The sequence below is a fragment of the Oculina patagonica genome, chromosome 14 (genome assembly GCF_052425735.1).
Source record: "Oculina patagonica isolate OP01 chromosome 14, crgOcupat, whole genome shotgun sequence".
In the NCBI taxonomy this organism is placed as follows: Eukaryota; Metazoa; Cnidaria; class Anthozoa; order Scleractinia; family Oculinidae; genus Oculina; species Oculina patagonica.
The window spans coordinates 10,623,438-10,646,252 of NC_135771.1; the positions used below are offsets into that span (position 1 = coordinate 10,623,438).

General features: G+C 38.5%; 1 protein-coding gene and 1 long non-coding RNA gene across 4 annotated transcripts in view; one reads left to right on the forward strand and one right to left on the reverse strand.

Moving 5' to 3' along the window:
* LOC144637645 (HEAT repeat-containing protein 1-like) overlaps positions 1-22,815 on the forward strand; it is a 207,652-nt gene that overhangs the window by 16,422 nt on the left and 168,415 nt on the right. For 2 of the 3 annotated variants that reach the window (XR_013567745.1, XM_078496703.1), the window contains exons 19-37: positions 104-235; positions 514-602; positions 841-987; positions 1,813-1,928; positions 2,538-2,659; positions 3,900-4,028; positions 4,662-4,904; positions 6,590-6,661; positions 7,561-7,621; positions 8,108-8,271; positions 8,523-8,563; positions 8,899-9,022; positions 16,095-16,238; positions 16,685-16,840; positions 17,603-17,653; positions 18,269-18,393; positions 19,988-20,087; positions 20,832-20,947; positions 22,226-22,310. Coding sequence is in view for 2 of the 3 variants with exons in the window: in XM_078496703.1 (XP_078352829.1) it covers positions 104-235; positions 514-602; positions 841-987; positions 1,813-1,928; positions 2,538-2,659; positions 3,900-4,028; positions 4,662-4,904; positions 6,590-6,661; positions 7,561-7,621; positions 8,108-8,271; positions 8,523-8,563; positions 8,899-9,022; positions 16,095-16,238; positions 16,685-16,840; positions 17,603-17,653; positions 18,269-18,393; positions 19,988-20,087; positions 20,832-20,947; positions 22,226-22,310 (2,217 nt within the window). In the remaining variant the exon portion in view is untranslated. The remainder of the gene's footprint in view (positions 1-103; positions 236-513; positions 603-840; positions 988-1,812; positions 1,929-2,537; positions 2,660-3,899; positions 4,029-4,661; positions 4,905-6,589; positions 6,662-7,560; positions 7,622-8,107; positions 8,272-8,522; positions 8,564-8,898; positions 9,023-16,094; positions 16,239-16,684; positions 16,841-17,602; positions 17,654-18,268; positions 18,394-19,987; positions 20,088-20,831; positions 20,948-22,225; positions 22,311-22,815) is intronic. The other variant, XM_078496704.1, reaches the window with a different exon arrangement.
* On the reverse strand, positions 9,552-15,809 carry LOC144637662 (uncharacterized). The gene is made up of 3 exons (XR_013567749.1): positions 15,212-15,809; positions 11,514-11,561; positions 9,552-10,437 (listed from the first exon to the last, which is right to left on the reverse strand). It is a non-coding gene; the product is annotated as an uncharacterized LOC144637662 (long non-coding RNA).

Genomic DNA, 22,815 nt, shown 5'->3' on the forward strand with positions numbered 1-22,815 from the left:
TTTTTTCCAACATTTGAGTTGTTAAACTCAAGGTGCGGCTTATCTGCGGGTTCGGCTTATCCGCGGGTGTTTACGGTAATCATGCATGTTTGTGATCTCTCAGATTTCAAATAGATTCTTCCAAGCAATCCCAGCAGAGGAGGTGAAGCAGCATCTGTTCAAGATCCTTGTTGACACACTGCTTGAAACAAAAGATGTTGTTATAGGGAATGCAGTCAAGAGTTCTTTATTGAAGGTGAGAGGGTTTTAGGTTTGTTATGGTGTGACTGTAAACTGAGTCGCAAAGAAAGGTCAAAAGAACTTGCACTCCAGTCATGGCTAATTGAAGCAATTTCATGTACTTGTAGTGTGGTTTTGGATGATCTGAAAGGCTTCGTTCTGCTTACTTGACATTTCAATCAAAGAAATTTAGTTTATGTTTATAGTGTAAATGCATCAAGGACAAAAAAATAAAACCTTGTGCCACACTTTAGAGTGTTCATTTATATCAGAATTATTTATTTTTCTTTGTAGCTTACCTTAACAGCAGACCTGATAACTGAGGAGGTCTGCAAGTTAATTGCGAAAAAAGATAATGAGCCAAAGAAGAAGAAAGTGAAAAGGTTAGTAACTCACTCAGTCTATATTCATTTGAAAACTATTATATGTACTAGCTGATTACTGATTGTTGACAAACTCTGAACAATAATCAATTATTGATGTACATGCAGTGAAATCAATTCAAATTAGCTAGATCTGTGCCATGATAGGGTGTGTCACTGAGCTTAAATGGTTTTTCTCTAGTACTTTATTCTTGACTTCAGTTTGTGAATTTTAACAGTGGTTGTTTCTTTATCAAAGGGGACAGCAAGTGCATGAAGATGACCTTGATACTGAAGTTACACATCACCTGCACAGATTGACAGTCATTCTTGAGCTGTTACAACACAAGATCAACATTGAAGAACCACACAGACTATTACCATCCTTGTTTGCCACTCTTGCAAGGTACATAACATACAGCTGGACCCCTATCAAGTGGCCACTCTCTATAAAGTGGACAGCTATCTAAGTCATGAAAGCATTGCCAGTATAATAATGGAAATAAAACCCTTATTTAGCAGCCACCTCTATTTGCTTCACTCAGTTGAACCAGGGTTTGAAATAAGGAAAAAGAGATTGATAGGTTACTTTTTGTGAAGGTGTAAATAATTAAGACTTGACCACTTAAATATACATTTTTAAAATTTATTTAATTTTTGACTGGTAAATTTGATCTGTAATTACCAGTCACCGGCCATTATTTCAAACCCTGTGAACACTGCAATTTTACCCTCCAATTTCTCTTTTTTTAAACTCCTCATTTTCCTTGGTGTTTTAAGAAATCAGGATTCATTCTCGTCCCCATAGCCCTTTCGTTTCTCTTAGCCGGCTTGGCACGAGAAAACGGAGGGCTCTGGGGACATAGGATTTTTGAATTAATTCGAATTTTTTTGATTGGCTGTTTGGAACAAAGAATTCCTAAACGGAAGTCGAAAACGTAACGACTCTCTCATACATTCTTTTGAAACGTCGTGACTGCATACATGAAGACCGGAAGTCCTAGAATCTAGGACTGGAAATCCTGTGTCCCCAGAGCCCTTTGTTTCCTCGTGCCAAGGCCCAGCCGGCTAAGAGAAACGAAAGGGCTATGGGGACGAGAATGATCAGGATTGTACTGTTAATTTCTCCCTTTTATTATAATCCAAGTAATGATAAAATATCAAGGAGACAGGTGACAAAATGAGAAAGGAGAATTTTGACCCAAAAGATTAATGACTGTATTTTTCCCAGGTGTGTGGAACTTGATCACAGTCAGACAGCTTCAGAGTACATCATGCAGCTTGTGTTTTCTCTTGTCAACAATATTTGTCACAAACTTTCTCCAAACAACAGCTCTGCTCCTTCAGGTTGGTTTCAATGTCACTAATTAGACATGTATAGGGAAATGCTTGCAGGAAACTTTTTGTTTTGTTAGTTAATGCTGTAATACCCTTGAAATCCAACATTGATACAACACTGGAAAGCATGTACAGCAATACCACTACCTAGATGGATTCACTTACGGTACAGTAAAAACCTGTGTGTAAGAACCTACTTTTTTCAGAGTTTGGCAAAACAGGTTCTTGTATTATGGGGTACTTATTGACAGTTAAGGCTAAGTAGGTTCTTAATTAGGTTCTTAATTTTTACAGAGTAGACATTGTTGTTTATTATCAGAAAATAGTAAAAAATCTGGTCTGTTCTTCATTATAAATATTTATTAATGTACCCATGTTGCCAAAAGTCCAACAACAGTAATTGATCAAAAACTCTTGATCACCTTTTTGGTTTTTGGTAAAAAAATATATAAATTAAATAGTTAAACCCCACATATAAGAACCTGTTGGAATTTGTTTGGCTAAACAGGTTCTTATATTTTCGGGCATTAAAAAAGCAAATATCTGCCAGAAGGTTCTTAAATCCCTAGGTTCTTACACGCAGGTTTTTACTGTAACACTTGTTGGCTTTCTCAACAGATCTTGTTGCCGAGGATCAGTTTGATGTTGAGTTGATAGTTCAGTGTATTAGGTCATCAGAAAGCCCGCAGACACACAACCAAGCTCTCCTTCTGCTTGCCACAGCAGCTAAGCTCTTCCCAGTAAGTGCAGTGCAATTTGTAAACCCAGGGGGGGGGGGGGTACTCCGGCTTGTAAATGACGGGGATGCTCGAAGGATTTTTTTGGGTTTGAAATTTTCGATTCCGGGATTTTTTTGGGTTGGAAAATTTGGCAAGCATTTTTTTGGGTGACTTGATTCAAATAGGGGATTTTTTTTAGATATTAAGAACGAACTTAAGTGCCTTGGCGTAATTATAGTATGATGAATAATCAAACTCGAGCGTTTTTGCCCCTCCTGGCAATTTAGGGGTAATTTGACAAGGGATTTTTTTCAGGGTTATTTTTGGTCCAGGGATTTTTTTGGGTAATGTCGGAAGACTTAGGGATTTTTTTGGGTCCTGAGTTTTGCCTCCATTCGATCATCCCCGTCATTTACAAGCCGGAGTACCCCCCCCCCCCTGGGTTTGTAAATCTGTAAATGCCACACCACATACACTTCTGAAAGTGACCCCTCTTTGCTCTGTGCTTTTGTTTTCCAAACCTGACACACTTTTTTGTTAGAGTGAACATGTTCTTTTCTTTTAATTTTGTGATAGGTAACAAAAGAAAATGTTGTGCCCATGTCAACACCTTTTTCCCGCTTTCCCATGGAGGGTCCCTTATCTAAATCCCCTTTTGAAACATGTGTTAGTTTTGAACTTCCTGCACTTTGATCTGGTGTCCCCTTATTGTGCACAACACTCTGGGTTTATGAACATTTGGGGCTTTCACCCGGTGGGGGGGGGGGGGGCACTCCCTTATTAGGGCTTAACGGGGATGTGCGGCCCAATAGGGTATGGTTTTCAGGCTTTTTCGTCTTGAATGGGGTATATATTTCACTCATTTTTGTCTTAAAGGGGGTATCTTTACATTGACCAAAGTCAAACAGGATAGGCTTATATGCCTGCAGAGGTGTAACAAACCCAATTTTTACAAATTTTTTTTCGTATTGCTGACTTACGTTGATTTCGGCATTGATACTTAGCTTAATTCACAACCACAACAAAGCCAGTGAGGTACTTCTTTATGTCTTAGACGGGGTATCAAAAATTGACATTCTGTCTTAAACAGGGTAGGAAAATCAGAGGTTTGTGTCTTAAACAGGGCCAGGGTTTAGGAGGCCGGGCCGCACCTCCCTACCCAGAATTATGTCGAGTACCCCCCCCCCCCCCCTGACCACCCTTCAGCTGCTTAATTTTAACTGTTCACTTCCTTATCATAAGTTTGTTATTCCCATTCCAGGAAAAGGTGTTACATAATGTGATGTCAATTTTCACTTTCATGGGAGCAAGCGCCGTACGTCAAGATGACAGTTACAGTTTTGAAGTCATTACTAAAACACTGGATACAGTCATTCCAGCACTGATTCAAGTATGTGTATGGGAAACGACACAACATAATGACAATGACCAGGTTCATCCAGGATCTGTCAATCTGAAGTCCAACTCTTTAACCATTAGGCTTCTGTACCTGCATGAGCTAAGTGACTTGTAAACACTACCTTTTTCCTTTGAACCATGTGTGCTCAGAGTAGGAGGTGCAGTGGCCTAGTTAATGGTTAGTGCACTGAACTCCAGATTAAGCAGACTGGGTTCAAGCCCTGGTCTAGGTCACACTTTACTCTCACAGTGCCTCTCTCCACCCAGGTGTGTCAATGGGTAGCGGTAAATTACTGTGGGGGGGTAACCCTGTGATGGAGTAGCATCCCATCTAGGGGGGAGTAGAAATACTCCCAGTCATTTCTTGCTACTCAGGGATCCCGCTAAGGGCCGGCTAATTTCACTGGCTGAAAGAGAACTAACATCCGGCTGAAATGTCACGTGAAAACAAAGACTTGGCAAACTTTTAGAGCTGCCAACAGAATCTTGTTGCTTAGCCAGCGAAGTGATTTCTTAGCTACATCCCTGGCTACTGAAACTGGGATAAGCTCTGGCCGGATGGGCCACTAGGCTCAAATAATGACTTAACTTTACCTCCTAATCTCACATCAATGTTACATTTTAGGCAGGCGAGAGGCAACAGTTACCACAGGTGACTAAAAAGGACTCGGTTTCACTCAATGAAATTGTGGCTATGTTGATAAGAGTGTTTGTGGATGCATCACCACACATCCCAGAGCACCGCCAGCTTCCACTGTTCACTCATCTCATAAGCACTGTTGGGTCAACGCAGTTCCTTCATACAGCTGTTATTCTGTTGTTGGAGAAACATGTTGCTCAAGGTCCAACTACTCCTGATGAGAAACAGGTCAGTTTTTGACATTATTATATGACTAGCTCCGTGAGCGGTCAAGATGAAACGAATTGCGTGCTCTGATTGGCTACCCGAGCAGTCAAGATGGAGCCATCTTGACCGCTCGGGATCGCCCGCTGTGTTCCCGCAAGCAAAAAAAAACTTTTCTGTTCCATCGACGCTACTACAAAAAGCTTTTCCGTCGTAAACTTGAGCTATGAAACCATTTACCGAAACAACACAAATATTTTCTGCCTGTTTCTAGCGAAAGAGAGTCCTATTACAAAGAAATAGGTCTTGAAGCGAACGAGAACAAACTAATTTTAAAAACAACAAATGTTAACGAATTTCGTGAATTATATTTGCCACAACAACCAGCTATAAATACAAAAATTAAAACGCAAAGCGACTTGAAGACATAATATCGGTTTTGTTCGGCGGAAAAGGGAAAGAAGTCTGACAGTGACATACCTGAAGAATAAAGAATTTGGCAAACTTGTCGTTTGTGTAAATCTTGATAGAGAAAGCGGTCGGCACGGCGAACCAGGCAATGTAAGCTTTTAAAACATCTTTTCACCAAAGCCTCTAACGCTCACGTCGAATAAGGTCGGGTCGAACATTTAAATCAATGATGTAGGAAAGTTCAAGCTCTTCCCGTGAATTTATAAGTCCCAAACGCTTTCAACAATCACAATTGCAATATTCAGCTCGTGTCACCGTGACGGCAGGCTTGCACCACTAAAGCGCCTGAAGCGAGCAAATACTCTGCAAAACGTCCAATAATCAAAAGCTGGCGGCCAGATGGAATGGACATTCTTGTTTTAAGGCTTCAAACTCAACGTTGATTTGCAATTTTAGCCATTTCAATATCCTTTTGACAGTTAAAAAGAGGTAAATTTCGCTGTTGTAGCGTCGTTTTATTTCGTCTCGATTCATTCAAGAATTTGACAGTCACTCGTTAAACTTTTAAACCAATGAAATGATTTTAGCGTGCGCCATTGATTGTGCATGCAACTGGCTTCCTTTTCAGTACTCGAAAAAAGTCATATAATAAATCCTTTATTGACCAAGCTTGTTCGTTCAAGAAGGCAGGATATTGGCCTCGTTCCTTTTTTGCGTGTTTATGGACCTCGACTTCGTCTCGGGCCATAAACACGCAAAAAAGAACTTGGCCAATATCCTGCCATCTTGACCTCACTCTTGGTCAATAACCCATATTTATTTGTCTGTCACATATGAGGATATTGCCATTAAAATAGCCTTTCCACTGTTTTAGCCAATTAATGAAAGCAATCAATTACTGCAACTAACGTTAAGCCACACCCTGTAAGAAACGGCCATCCAAAAGTTTTGGTACCCCTCTAATGGTCCTAAATTAATTAATTGTCTTTGTTTAATAAGGGTTGCAAGCACGTAACAAACCTGTGACTTACAAACCTGTAATTCCTGATCGATTCCTGAATTTAGAAGTGTTGGTTTTTGTGGAGGGAGGAAAACTGAAAAACCCAGAGAAATACCCTCAGAGCAAGGATGAGAACCAACAACATTGTTGGGAAGCGAGCAATCGCGCCACTGCGCTATCTCTGCTCCCCTGAAAGCACCTGATCCCTAAAATACAGTAACAAACCCCCAAGAGTGACAACCATTCTAATTAATCTTAGACTTATTAATAAAGCTAACTCTATTTTTTTGTTTTACAGACAACTGTCAAAAACCCTCTTGGAACAGACTTCTGTCTAAGTCTTTGTCACAACTTTGATGCAAATGTTCAGGTAAAGTATTTGAAAGCCGTCAACATAGAAATAATCATAAAAATGATGTAGAAGAAGTAGAAATTAATTCTTGGAATAAGTATGTTTAAAAAATAAATACCCACATGTGATGTACAGTAGCTCCCTATGCAGACGTTCTTTGGCCTGTCACGCAATCTTTTGGGTAGAAAAGATTGCGTGATGTGCCAAAAGAATGTCTGCAAAGGAAGCTACATCTAACCGAGCAGCTAAAAAATGCAATACCTTATTACATGAAATTTTCGCGACACGTTAATTTCGCGATTTTCGCGATTCTAAAAAAATCGCGAAATTAAAGTGACGCAAACAATAAGTGTCGCGAACATAACATGACGCGAAAATTAAGTGACTCGCATAGCTCAATAATCAAGAAAGAATAAGTTTAGTAAAGGAAGGAATTTTCAATGTGAATTGATTTTGTCGTCAATTGACTCAAGAACAATTATTCATGCACGTACAAGCTTGACCTACTTTGCCAAGATTTAGTCCCGCCCTTGCGTTTTTGTTAATTTTGACGTCATTGTTCTTTTGATAAAGTCGTTTTTTAATTCAAGGGCATGTAAAATAATATTGCCAAGGAAATCTAAATTGTGTCTTACTCAAAAACGCGAAATTAAAGTGATTCGAAATACAAAATTTTCGCAAAATCGCGAAATTTAAGTGTGGCGAAATATGCACACCTCAAAATCGCGAAATTAACGTGTCGCGAAAATTTCATGTAATAAGGTACAACTGGATCGCTTGAAGTGGTTGGGAACCACAAATGTATGATCACCTTGAGGTTTTCTAAGGTTTGAAAATCAGGATTTAGAAACTTATCACTTTTATGCATTGATTGTTACCATGTGTTGTAAAAGAGTTGTCGTTTCTATTGTTTCTAGGTGGAGGCTATGCTAAAACTGTTGCAATACATTGACCAGCTGCCACTTGAAAAACCAGAAGGTACATGTATAAACTAAAGGTGTTTACTGTATGTTCAAACTGTGAAAGCGATATTGTTGAAATTAGTCCGGTGTGTGATGAAATGTGTATTCCCCGTGTTTGAAGGAAAGATCCTTTTGAGAAAAACAAATCACATGAGTTGAGTACCTTTCTGATACTGGACAACACTGTTTATTTATTTATTTATTTTTGAGTGGTAAAAGACCCACTGTATCCGTTCTTTAATTCTTCCATCCATTCAAACAGACAGACAGACAGACAGACAGACAGACAGACAGACGGACACTCACTGCTTCATCTCTTCTTTTGGCCATCCACTTCTCCTGATTTAATTGTTTGTTAATTCATTGCTTTTTCGTCCTATCATGTGTTTTTTTATGGGTTATAAATGTATCTTATCCTTTAGACAGTTTCTATTAACCAATTACTTTCATTTAGTAGATTATTAAGGCTTTTTATTCCTATACCTCAATCTACTCTTTTCAGGTCGTCACAAGCCCAGAATGTCTAGGAAGGCTGCAAGTAGTTTTCTGGCAGTAACACCTCTATTTGATGTGGACACCCACTCAGCTAAACACCTCAGGCAGTTCAAATACACTTCCCTTAACCTCATCCCATCCCTTCTGGACAGTGAGGAGTTTATCAGCAGGGTCAGTAATAAGTAATATGTTAATTTTTTATCCAGTACAAAAGCCGAAAAATCTGGGACAAAAGCTTGATAAGGAAAATCCAAATGAAATTTTAAGTAGTTCTAAAATATTACATATTGCGATAGAGATACTTTTTTTATATTTTTTTTTTGCACAAATTCATAAAATAGCATCCTGGGACCAGATTTCTAATTTTTTGTTTTGTCTATTCTGTCTAAACTGTGTTTTCATGATTGTCCCTTATTTTACAGGTTCATGTTGAAGGAGAAATGTTAAATTCTCTCTTCCTCAGGTAATTGTTTTTGTTCGTATTTTGTTTCCCTTGTTGTAAATTCTTGCAGAAGGTGAATCTACAGTAGAACCCGGTAACTCAAACTTGGATAACTGAAACACTGCGGTTCTTGCAACTTACCACGGATGCCCATTGAAATATCCCATTAGCTTTTCGTTTCATGTAATCGGATTTAAACACTAAAACTAACACTAAAGCAATTTGATTTTAATTAGAGCAACAAACATAAAGCGTATTTGACAGTCATTTTCCACTCTTATCATAAGAATGCATAATTTGCACTGTACTGTATACTGAAGTGCTGAAAATTCAGTTATTAACTTGTATTTCTGCAGGCTGCTGGAGGATACGTTGAACTTCATGACTAAAACGGCACAACATAGTGAGCATGCACTTCATGATGCTGCTGGGAAATTCTGGAAAGCCTTGCTGCATAAAACCTATGAAATTGTTGACAAGGTATCAAAATCATGCAAAACTGTCTGTTAGGTACTTCGTGGTAAATGTGCCAGGGCTCGAAAGGTGGCCACTTGATACGGAGTGCAGTGCACTAACAATTATCACAATCCAGTTGATTGACTGTAATAGGCTAGTTTTGAATTACGCTCCACTGATCACAGACTAAGGAATTAAGTTGAGGTTCAGGGGAATAATAATATATAGATTTAGGCAAGCCTAAAAGCGGAGCTCCCCGGTTATATGCCCTTTACATTTTTTTTAGAATGATTTTTTATTAGTGTTATTTTCTTTATATATATTATGTATTGTTTTTCACCATGAACAACAGCACCAAATAAAAGTAAAAATAGTTCATCAATCAAAAGAGGATGATCATCTAGCAGTTTGTGCATAACCTCCCAAAGATATATAAACTCTCAAAGAGAAACTAGAACAAAGAAAGCGCTGCTCTAGAAAATATCCATACACCCACCATAACTGGTATGTTATAGCTGTACATAGCATACAACTGGAAAGTTTTGCATGTAGCTTGTCCCACCCCCCCCCCCCCCCCTCAAACGGGGGCCCTATTGGAACAGTGACAGTATTATTTCCCGATACTATAAATAACAACAAATAACTAATCTGTGAGACACACCCACAAAACAAAACAGCTGTGTTTAATGTTTTATTATTTAATGACTGAGTTCGGTTTTGGTGAAGTAAAAATTTGCCTATGAACAACATATATTTTATCAGTTATTATTTTATTGCAACATGTGAGATTAATTTAGAGATTGATGAACTGTGTATCTCATTATCATGATTACTGTTCTTCACAGTGTGGGCACTGGGAATTAAATGTTTGGGTAGGTAAAGCCTGCTGTTGAGCCAAGTGGCTCATCAGGCTGGAGCGTAACCAGGTTTCTGCAGCATTATTAAGCGGCTAGGAGTATTTCTACTCCCCCTGGATGGGATGCTAGTCCATCGCAGGGTTAACCCCCCCCCCTCCCCCAGCAGTAAATAAGCCGGTACCCATTTATACACCTGGGTGAAGAGAAGAACTATGAGAGTAAAGTGTCTTGCCTAAGAACGCAACGTAGTGCCCGGGCCAGGTCTCGAACCCGGACCGCTCGATCCGGAGTCCAGCACAATAACCATTAGGTCGCCAAACCTCCCACAAATGTTTGGGTAGCCGGATGATTTTTATATTGTGTTGTCAGAGATCCCTTAAGAAATACGTACATGGATGAACCTTATCTGGCTCTATTTCATTAACTTTAAAATTACACCTGACCACATAAATTGTATTTCACACAGAGTACATAAGTATTAGTTGTACATGCAATGAAGAAATAATATATTCTGATTGTTCATTTATCTCTCTCTCTCTGTGTCTGCAACTCTCTGTGGAAATTCTGCTACTCGTGTTAACCCTGAAAAAGGGAAAATAACAGATACCATTTTGTTGATGATCATTGACATCAAATTTATGAATATTTATAATTTTAATTGAATTTATTCAGAACATTATACAGATACATAAAAAAGAGAGTTATTTTTCCAATTTTTGCATGGGCCAGGGAATGTGCTGGGGGATACATGTATGTTTAGAACCAAAAAGTCCTTTCAGAGTGAGTGTGTCAGCAAAACCTTTTTTTACCTACTGAAGACACTAATAGTGCTATCAAAAAGACCTGGCACATGGCAAGGCTTTGATGAATGTTTTGGGGTGTGAAACACCGGCTTAATTCAAGAGTTCCCTACAAAATGATGTGTCTTTTGAGACTCTTATAATTATTTATCTCTGACAGGTGCTGTTGAAAGTACTGTGATTAAGTCCAGGAAAGCTTACATATTCTCCCTAAAACTTTTATCAGGGATGTAGCTAAGAAAACACTTAACCGGTTCATCAACAAGCCCAGCTGGCTTTTCTGGCCTAAACAGCTCTAAAATTTTACTAAGTCTTTGTGTTCACGTAAAATTTCAGCTGAGTTTAAGTTCTATTTCTACATTTGCCTGGTACCACAACAAGACAATTTATGTTAAGTTAGGGCTTGAGCTTATTAGCTATTAAGGTTTAATTAAGGTATTAACAAAAGGAATTCAAACACAGCAGGTCAATTTGCACTTCTCCCACAAAATCATTACCAAGTATTCCGGTATTTTGTCGGGTCAGGTAGCAGATCTTGTTGGTCCTTTGCCCTCATACCCCTCCTCCACGGTGGGGGAGGGGTGCATTGTATGAACAACGAAAACATTTTACTTGAACAATAAAAACATTTTATGTACATGTGCTGTTACATATAAATTGTGTATATTAAATTCCTCAATTGAACGAGGATTTTAGGGAAATATACAATGTAAACTTACCAAGGGGTTAAAACGCATACCATTTTTCACACCCAAAAGTTTTACACTTGAAAAACAAGTTTCATGCACTAATGTGTCATGGAGCTTCTTTAATATCTAGCTAAAGAAAGGTATAAGCTGACACTTATGTAATGATTACCTGCATCACCAATTTCACTAACTGCACCCCTTGACTGTTTTCCCTGCACTGAAAACAAAATTTATACATATCAAAAACCTGTAAAATTCTTAACTTGCATCCTGGCAAAAAGTATGGAAATCCTAACAGCAAGTTCTAGAAAGACAACAGATTTACCAAAATAAATGATAACTTCAAATTGCATCTTACACCCTCCATAAATACTTCTCACTGAAATTGACCTCAAAAAACTTGTTGTACATGTAAATAAATAATACATATATGTATTATTTACTTTTAATTATATAATCCTCGAGTCATTGCAGACAGGCCCATTTTGAACTTATTTTTTTCACGATCAAAAACTAATCCTACTTCTCTTGTAGAAAAAAAATTGGCAAAAATATTTGATTTAGTCACTGCTTTAAGTTGGAAAACTTTGAAAGGCTTAAAGAATTGTACGAGTCATGTGCAACCTTCCAGAAAGCAATGCTCATAGCCACAGGGCTAAAAAAGTACCCTCTGATTATCTGGGGCAAGTAGATTTTTCTGTCAAGCAATTAATTTTTCGTGCCTGTTTGCGTAATTTAGGTTAAAAGGCCCAGGCAAGTCGTCTACATGTAAATTATACAGTCACAAGTTTACTAAGAAACATAATCATGCACAGTCCTAGGCAAGCAAAATTTGAGAGCTGCTTGTTAACCACAGGGCAATCTGGAATTTATTTTTTTCCAAGCCCTTATCCTACATTATAACTTCAGGATCAGCTTGGTTGTTATAACTTAAGAAAATTTCATGATCTTTCGCATAACATTTTAGAATCTGTGCAGCTATATTCTTTTATGTACCATATTTATTCGATTAAACGACACGGCGTTTATTTAATTTTTCGTGATTCGAGTGCGGCGTTTATTAGAGGAAAGCGTTTATACGAGGGCGGCGTTCATTTAAAATTCAATTTATTTCTTGTAAACAATAGTATGGTAACTGAACATTTAAATTTAAAAAAAAAAACAGAAACATGTTTAGTGCATGCCTGAAAAGTCAATTTCAATACCTTAAAACCTTGTTTCAATCAAGAAAAATATTTTTTTTGGCCTGCTCAAGCTTGATTATTACTGCATTTGCTTTCTGAGTCTGTTATTCCAATGAATGCTGCATCATCATGATGCAGCGTTTATTTGAGGGCGACGTTTATTAATATTTCTGTTCTAATATGTAGCGCTCATTCGAGGGAGGCGTTTAATCGATTAAATACGGTAAGTTATAAAAATGTGAAAAAACTAATCAATTTATTCTGAGAAAGGCTGTAAAATCAGATAAGAAATACAAAACTTTCACAAAACGTTTTCACTCATAACATTCATATGATAAAAATATAAAAACTAAAATAAGGAAGACTACGCAAAGTTCTCAGTGAAAAATAACAGAGGTCATGGAGAAACTATATTTCGCTAAGACTCTCAGCTAGCAATGTCCCCTATACAGTATGGGGCCCAGTTCTCGGCCGGGTCCAGTTCTCGGCCACTTTGTGTTCAACACGTTTTTTCACGCCTCAGTTGAATTAAAACAAAAAGTTATTTACATCCAGCGATAGATTTACATTTGCGATAGACTGATTCTTGTGCTCTAAGTATCGTTAGTTTGATCCTTCAACACGCTATAGAAAGCTCACACGTCGAGTTTACGCGGAGGTAGGTTAATTTGTTTTCCCGAAATCTTGTTTGTTTACGGCTCCTTGAAATTCTTGGATGCAGTTAAATTCGTATTTTATCCGAAAGCCCCAACCAAAAGAGCTAATTTTTTTGCATGTGAAACGTAAAATAATTCAGCTTTCTGCTTAAGTTAACTTTTCGTTGATTCTTTGTATTTTGTTGGTCTTAATTTACTTCGGAATTTTTCCGTGCGACTTTTGCGTATTTGCCAGTTCTCGGCCACCCTGCTCGCTATCACGGCTTAGCGCTTGGTTTTTAATATAATTTCATCTACTGCAGCCAGAATAAAAGAAAGAAATGTTTTAAAAATAAAGTTCAATTAAGGTGGCTTAATACAGTTTGAGAGGGCAAATCAGTCCAACCTTTAACTCTCTTGTACAATCTCCAAAAAAGTTTTGTCTTTCTCTTATCACTGTTTGTCACATCCTAAAACCATCTAATGTGATATTTGGAAAATAAAAATGCTAATAAACAGCTTAAATGAACGGCCAAGTGCTTATGAGGGGACTGGGACTAGTAGTTTAAACGGCGTTTTTCTCAAAATCTACCCGTACGACCCTACCTCAAAATTTCAGAAATAAGAAATTGGCTTTGATTTATCATTCATGCAAAATAATATAAAAATCTGTAAGACAGATTTTTCGCAAAATAGGAAAATGTGATATTTTGCTGATTTTTAAAATAGCTCAAAATCTGTCTTACAGATTTTTTTAAAATTTTGGCCGTGGACGTGGTTCGCCACTAAATTTAATTGTGAAAGTTTCATAATAGGTTGTACGGTAGGTTTTCGAGAAAATCTGGATCAAAATCTGACTTTTACGACCTCCGAAGCGAATCAAATTGGGCGTGCGAGCGCGCGCTAATATGACGCCATGCGTCGCGAGCGATAATGAAAGACAGAATTAGAACTTCTCTGTCGGTTGTTTATCCACACTTTTTGTCGTATTGCTTTCCGTCCCAGGTTTCGATACCTATCTGAAAGTATTTTGAAATTTTCTTTTGTATACAAATTTGGTAAAACGCGGCAAAACAGATGGAACTCTTTTTCGTTTCTGTTTAGAGTTGCTCGCGCCATTTTAGGCCGCGCGAGCAATAATGACGTCAAGCAGAAAATCGTAGCGCGCGCCTTTGATGCATGTAAAAACTGTATTCAGCCACCTTAAATCTCTAAGTTTTGAGCTAACTCTTGTCTTGTTTATTATTTCTACAACACCTAACTCTTTCAAGACCCTTCCACTGCAAAGTATTAACCATCTAAATGCATTGGTCACACAACACAATTCTGCGGTTTTGCAAGAACCTGCAAAAAGCCTCATAAAAATAATTTGCGATCGATATAACATAAATAAGTTTACAGAGTGATTTTATGACTGTGAAAATTAATTGAGCCTTTTTATACGGAAATTACGCAAAAGCTTTTTGGTGGCCGAGAACTGGGCCGCGTGGCCGAGAACTGGGCCCACAAAAGGAGATTTTATTTTTATTATTGTTCGGGATAATTAATTATTAACCGGTCGATAGCTTTACACCAAAAAGCTGAATAATGTAGAAAGCTCTGGGAGAAATTTCAAGTTTCTTTGGTTATTCTGAGAAAAGAAATACTAGTTTACGTCTATAGTGGCCGAGAACTGGGCCCCATTCTGTATTGCATCTGACTCGACCACATTCTTAGAAATTTTCATGTAAATTTTGTTCTCTACTTGTTCTGTACTCTTTCCAACGTTTAAAAGTGGTGTGTTCTTCCTACTTCGGTGATTTAACTACAGAATAAACAAATTAACGCGGATAGGAAAAACCAGAAGTAAGGTATGCTTTGAATACAACTCGTGTTTAAGACAAAACGAATTTCAGTTCATTAAGTCTATGTCCTTGTTTGACATACCGGTACACGACTGAGAGCTAGAACCCAGCTTCGTTTAAAAATGATGTACAGTGTATTAGGTTGAATGCTGGTTAATCTAAAGACTTTTCTAATCTGTTAAAAAATGAACATCAATAGCTCACCTTGTTTTCGTAAAGGAATGTTGTCTTTGACCGTCTTTGCTTCAAACTCACCAAGAAGCTTGGAAGATTTTCCATTTCGATCGGCCACAATCTTTACTCCTCTACTAACTATGGTTGTCATCGCGGGTGAAACGAGGAATATATCCAGAAATAATATATCTGTAATAAACTGTCTTTAAAACTGAGTTCTTCGTGTGCTTTTTAATCGAGGAGTCTTCATGCTTAGTAGTGAACTCATGCGTACGCTTGGTAAATCGGCATGCTGTGAGATTGTTTCCTGACTTTTCACACAGCGGACTTCCTCAAGTTAGTCTCCCCTTCATGTAATTCTAACATTGTCAACAAGAGCTAAGAATGATTTTTTTTCCTCGCGTTTAAAACTTCCTACTATATAAAGCTTAGCTGAGTAGAAATCGTTTTTAAAAAACTTTTTTGCTAAGGCCTTGATAGTAATGATTTTTCCCGCCAAAAGACGCGGGTTGCCACCGGAGCCTAGCTCGTTCCCAGGCCTAATCCGTGCGTACGGACGTACGTACGCGACAACCAAAATTTCTCGGTTCGATAGGATACCATTTGCCCTGTCTGTTCCCTTGTACCCGCATGTTACCAATGGAGCTACGCTACGCGCCTTCGGCGTGTGGAGCTCCGCTATGATATTTAATTTGTTGTATTCCCCTCAACCTCGACCTCACTCCTTTGTTTAGGATCATTAGAGCGTTATTTGAAACTAGCCTATTGATGAATGTTTGATAAGTTCAATTTATGCATAATCTAACAATGGTTTTGCATGATAATTATATGTGTGTACAAAAATTAATGTTAAGTTTTCCCATAAGTTAACTATGAAGCTACATCTGACAAGGAATATTTTTTTTCCCTCAAGGTCAATCTCCTTTTACCTGCATCAGTGTTTTTCGACGTCATTAAGAAGCTTCTTCACAGCAGTAACAGTACAGTGAGACGTAAGGCAATGGAACTTCTTAACAGTAAACTGAGTAACTATACTGGAAATTATCCTGCTGATCAGGTATTGGGATTTATTGTAGTCATTTAAGTGTATATGACGTAGTATTTTATATTCTTTATTTGCTTGATTTGAATCTCGCTGGGATCAAAAAACATTGGTTGGGTCAAGAACAGCACAAAGTGGGGACCTGGGCAGGGGCTAGTCAAGCCATGACGTAAAATTAATAAGGAAGGTCCCTGGGAACCAAACAAACATAACAGGCCTGTAATTGTGGTTCCAGTTCTGACGTTATCCACCGCCCTCGAACGTGAAAGTTTGTAAGTCCATAACAAAAAATAACAAGGAAACGCTGCAAAAAGTGTTTTTGTTTTGACGTTACAGTTCGACTGTCCCCATATCCCCAGTATTACAGTATATGCTATGTATGAATCTTCTTAATTTCCTTTGATGTTGATCATTCTAGTGAGACACAGGTAAAAATTATTGACAAGAATTGCAATTTGCAGGTCAAGGCACTGCTAAGCCTTGTAACCGAGCTATTGGTTATATCGAGAGGCACTGGAGATAGTGAGGAGTCTATTATTAACAAACAAACAGCCCTGTACAGTTTGAAGCTTCTCTCTCGATTGCTGTCCAAGGATTACCCCAGCGAGTTTAAGGAGGTACACGGATTTGTTTCTAGGAATTGTGTTTGTTGTTTATCAAAGTGAAAGGAAAGTTATTAATGCCCTAGGATGACATAGGATTTTTGAATTAATTCGAATTTTTTTGATTGACTGTTTGGAACAAAGAATTCCTAAACAGAAGTCCAAAACGTTACGACTCTCTCATACATTCTTTTGAAACACCATGACTGCATACATGAAGACCGGAAGTACTAGAATCTAGGACTGGAAATCCTGTGTCCCCAGAGCCCTTCGTTTTCTCGTGCCAAGGCCCCGCCAGTTAAGAGAAACAAAAGGGCTATGGGGACGAGAATGTCATTAATGTTGAACAGTGATATGTATACCATACCACCAATGAATATTCTCCCACGCAAAAGAAACCACCAACCAACAAACAAATACCCAAATGTGTTAAAATAAGAGTCTTCGTGAACTGATGCTGAATGGTACATCGTAATTTGAAACAACTGGATTAACTCAGGCTGAAGCATACTTTTTCATGCAAAAGCATCCCATTGCAGCAGATGTGTTGATATAACAAGACTTACAGTTAATAGTCTGAATGTCCCAGCACAGTGGGCATTAGGATATGGCAAACCAGCTCTCAACGGAGCATCCCTTTCCCAGATGTAGTGTTCTTTCTTCCCCTAGAATTCCTGTTTTTCCTAAATTATCTTGGATATGCATCATATCATTTTTTTTTTAGATGCTTTGTCACAGTTATATCCAATAATTATTGGTATCAATTTGTATGTTCAGGTGATGTCTACAGCAATTGATGTGTTCTCTTCCAAGGATGCTAATGCACAGGTAAATATCCTCTGCACCTAAGGTCAACCTATAAAATTCTCCCTACTGGTTAGCCTGCGTAGCTGGCGGGACTAGCGCGGAGTGAGATGAACGTGCGGGGCGAGAAATCGCGGAGAGGCCGCGATCTGTGAACTCAACTCCTCCCCAGTCCGCCTCTACTGCTTGCCATAAACAAAGCACTCGCACTTGGTTACGAATCCCGCCAGCTATGCAGGTTGCCTACTGGTCAGGACCGTCTCCTTACATTTCTTACAGTACTTGTTGGGAGAATTTAATGGTACGCTAACCATTGAAGCCCTGATGTCAGTATAAAAACTCTCCCTTATGGCCCTTATACAATTCGTATACTACTAGCTGGGAGAATTGATTTTTTTTAGCATTTAAACTGTAATGTCTGCACACAAGTTCTGCCTTATGGTCTCCATACACTTCTTATAGTTCTCGTTGGAGAAACGTTGGACGTTTCTAGTGGTTTGTCGTACAGGTTCCACACTACAAACCTTTTTTCTCCAGCAAACCTTTTCAACGTATTCCTTGTAATGGAAAATGGTTATCTGGAGAGATGCTTCACAGCTACTGGGTAAGTGATATTAATATTTTGTTCTTGGCTCGCAGGTTGCTTCCAGTGCCCTGCTTTGTGCAGCAGAAGTGGTCAGCGGACTTAAGGCACACTGCATTCCATTCTTACCACAGTTGATGCCGTCCGTCCTCAAGCTTCTTAAAAGGACTGGTAAAGAAAGGTACAGACGCATCTATGAAAAGTTCATGGTTAATTATATTTCACAGACTCTGTTCGAAATATATGAGAAAACAAATGGTAGGAATTTCCCAGTTAGTGCTTCAAACCACTTTTTAACGCTAAAAATATAAGGGGTACCCCCTTAAAAGCAAAACAAGGGCCTGGGTCTACCCATAAGGCCCTGGTGCCTAGGTCCCGCGGACCCATGATCCTTCGCTGGCTTTTTGACGCCATGGAATAGACAGGCAAAGCAACACCCTATAAATACACCAGGGAAGGGTGAAGGGTGGGAACCTCATATATTTCTCACTTCATCTCATTCTCGTCCCCATAGCCCTTTCGTTTCTCTTAGCCGGCTTGGCACGAGAAAACGGAGGGCTCTGGGGACATAGGATTTTTGAATTAATTTGAATTTTTTTGATTGGCTGTTTGGAACAAAGAATTCCTAAACGGAAGTCAAAAACATAACGACGCTCTCATACATTCTTTTAAAACGTCATGACTGCATACATGAAGACCGGAAGTCCTAGAATCTAGGACTGGAAATTCTCTGTCCCCAGAGCCCTTCGTTTTCTCGTGCCAAGGCTCAGCCGGCTTAGAGAAACGAAAGGGCTATGGGGGCGAGAATGACTTCATCTGTTTATATAATCCGAATTATTACTTCAGGCCGCTTGACGGCCCTAGTATAATTCTCATTATCCGTTTCAGTGTCATTAAGCACAAAGGAATATGTTCCTGTGATTTTGTCCCTACTACATGTCATTTGAACACTACATTGCTACTAGATGTTGCTGTAACATGACCTCTAGACTTGCTTACAAGTCGAGCTCACAGAGCGCGAAGCTTTTAGCAAGTCTACATGACCCCTGATGTGCCGGCGCCTTCAATATTCATATATACCGGTAGTAGGTTTTATCTTCCCTACATGGTACAGTCAACTCTCATTATAGCGGACACGCTCGGGGCGTCGTTTAGTGTCCGTTATAGCAAGAGTCCGTAATAGCGGGAGTCATTTCCAGTCAAACCTCTTTCGCCGGGGATCTGGATTTTGTCCGTAATAGCGAGTGTCCACAATAGCGGGGTGTCCGCAAGGCGAGAGTTGACTGTAGGTTAATACCCTGCACCAAACCAGTAACGAATTGCATGCTGCCCGTTTGGCTCTGATTGTGCAAGAGAGGAATTTGTTCATCAATTAGCCATGTTCAAAACGAGCAGGGGACTGGGTACGAATATTCAATATCGAAGAGCATCCAAAAATTAGTAACTCAACCAAATTTGAGAGTTATTGTTTAAACGCAAAGGCATGGAACTCTTTTAAAAATCGTTAAAATAAGAGAGCTTTGTATGGCTGGATGGACAGCTGTCCCTCCAATCCATACTAAGCTCTCTTATTTTAGCAATTTCTAAAAGTGAACCATACCTATGCGTTTAAACCAATAACTCTCAAATTTGGTTGAGCTACTAATTTTTGGATGCTCTTTCAGATGACGGGCCCAGTTTTCAGTGTAATCGATATTGAATATTCGTACCCAGTCCCCTGCTCGTTTTGAACATGGCTAATTGATTCTTGACTTGAAGTGTTCGTTTCTTTTCAGCAATAATCTCCTGGCACTGTGCGGTGTGACAGCTCTGTGTAAGGCCACAGAAGCGCTACCTCACTTTCTTAGTCCTTACTTGGTAGATATATTAATACAGGTAGGTTCTTCTTGCTACACGCTAAAATAATCCTTTTTTGTTCCTTCTCTTAGCCTGAGAAATTATCAGAGCTTTGCAGCAGCCAGAGTAAACATATGTTTCTCTGGTGAATTGAAACCTCCTGATAACTCCAACTAAAATTCGTTTCGCTTGGAATTGCTTTGCAATTTTACCCTGGACTTCTCAAAACAAATTTCGTTTCCCTGGGGGGTTTGAGAAGTAGGAAATTCACCCTAACGGTTTTTAACAGGCCATGGTTACAGCATTTAAAGATTGAGTCATCAGTATCACGTCTTGAAGCTTTCCAGGCCGAAGATCTGTATTGCAGTGGCAAGCAATGACAAGTGTAAATACGTTGCTCCACCGAATGGTTTCACTCAGAACATCACCAGATTCTATCCAGTTAATACAATTTTCACTTTGAGTGGATAATTTACTATGGTTATCACTTGTGCATTGATGCAGCACAGCCGTCCTTTTTAAGACTAATTCCCCGATCCATAGACCAATTCGGCTAACGTGTTTACATCGTTGTTGCCACCCAATTCAGATCATGTGATGATTCCTTTGGGAGGTTACAATTGTTCTGTTCGTTCATACTCCCATGCGCTCAGTTACGTGTGACAAATTGCACAATTGTAACCTCCCAAAGGAATCATCACATGGTCTGAATTGGGTGGCAACAACGATGTAAACACGTTAGCCGAATTGGTCTATTTGACAACTAATGATATTTCGTTGCAGGTTTCAAGGCCATCGCTTGTTGGAGGAGAGGTTAGCGAGGGCCATAAAGAACAAGGCGAAGCTACAAAGCACTCGTCAGTTGAAGCACAGTTGAGGGATCGGCTAACTTCGCTCAGGTAAGAATTTGTTTCATAGTTAGAGAGCTGCCCCATTCTTATGGAACAGTCTTCCTCTGCCAATAAGACAGGAAACATCCATCGAGTCTTTTAAACGTTCTGTTAAAACATATTTATTTAGAAAGGCTTTTAGTTAGATTTGTTATTCATTTGATTTAATATTGTGATTCTTAAATTTTACTTTTTACTACCTTTCACTATTACTCTGGAAATTTTAATATGTAAATATTGTAATTTTAAATTCATTTTTATTGTGTAACTTTTTTAATTTAGTTTAATAATAATTATTGTAATGCGCTTTTGAATATTTTTATAGAAAAAGCGCAATATAAGTATTAATTATTATTATTATTATTATTATTATTATTATTATTATTATTATTATTATTAGAGGAAAATTATCTTGAGAGTTTTCCATCACATGGTGTTCACTGCACCTTCTTGGACAAGCTAAAACAGTTGAGAAAACATTGTTTATTTTTTCGTCCAACACTCGTAAAAGAATTTGATTGAAAAAACTCGAATTTACGCGACATTTTCCGTAACGGTATATCTGAAATCATCTCAAGTGAAATTTAAGACAAGAAAAACATAATATGTAATTTCGTGTTTGTAATGTTGAATTCTAGTATTGAAATAATTCGTTGTAAAACATTCTTTGTAATTTCTCTTTCCTTCTTTTCCTAGATGGTATGTATGTATTATTTATATAATCATAAATAAGCTTATATTTTTAGTCTCACTGGCAAAAATCAAGTGATAAAAATAAAATTGTACTTGTGATTATCAATAAATGTACTTTGTACTCGAAAGTGAATATGGCTATAGAGCAGTTTTCAATTGAGGATCGTAAAACCAAAACCAAAGTTATCACTCTGGCCATTCACAAAGGACACTGACAATCCAGTGAACCAATCAAAACTCAAAGCAAATACATGTAGCTGGCGCGAAGCGCGGGAAAACGTGCGCGAGTGAATCACGATTGGTTTTGGTTTTAGTTCTGATTGGCTGAGAAAGTGGCGCGAGATTTTTTAGCCAATCAGTAAGCGTAGTAATGCAAAACCAAAGCAAACGCAATTCACTTTCGACACTCAAGTGAAAACCGCTCTAAAGGAGATAGAGGAGATAGTCGAATAACAATGTAAACAAACTTGAAAACCCAAGGCTCACTTTGCATGTTTGTCTGGATTGTTTAAAGGAAAACTCGTGCGGAGGGATGTGCACTATCCATGTATTTCTTTTGAATGTTGTAACTAACGCTTGTTCTTTTACATGCAGGAAAGAGCTGGCTTGTAAGATTTCACCCCGGGTATTGATATCTGCAGTGTCTCAATGTTACAACAATGTTGTCATCGAACAGAAGGTAAAAGAGGCAGTAAATAATAGAAATTCGTTTTAGCCAAACTTTCAGCCATCGCTCACTCTTTGTAATAGACGTTTTCAGTGTTTCATGCATAGCGACCATCTTTCGATATGCCATGTAGACAACTGAACTGACTAGTAAACAATGTTGAACTGGCAAAAGATGAGAAGCGTTTTTTTGTCCACTAGACTCGAACGCAGACTTCACCGAACTTTAAGTCAGTTTTATTGTACTTGGCACTTCGTTTGTCCCATTTTGTACATGGAAGAATTTTGGTTGCGATCTGCAGGGTTCATACGTGTCTTAAATACCCTTGAATTTCAAAAGTTCGATTGAAAGTACGTAAAGTAGGCCTTGAAAGTACTTTAAATCGGTTTTAGCAAGCACATCAATTGTACAACAGACTGGAAATCGTTGATTTGCGGTAAATTTCATGAAAAAAGTCCTTGAAATTTCCAAAAAGGGTCCTGGAAAGTCCTTTAAAGTCCTTGAATTTTTGGCCTGA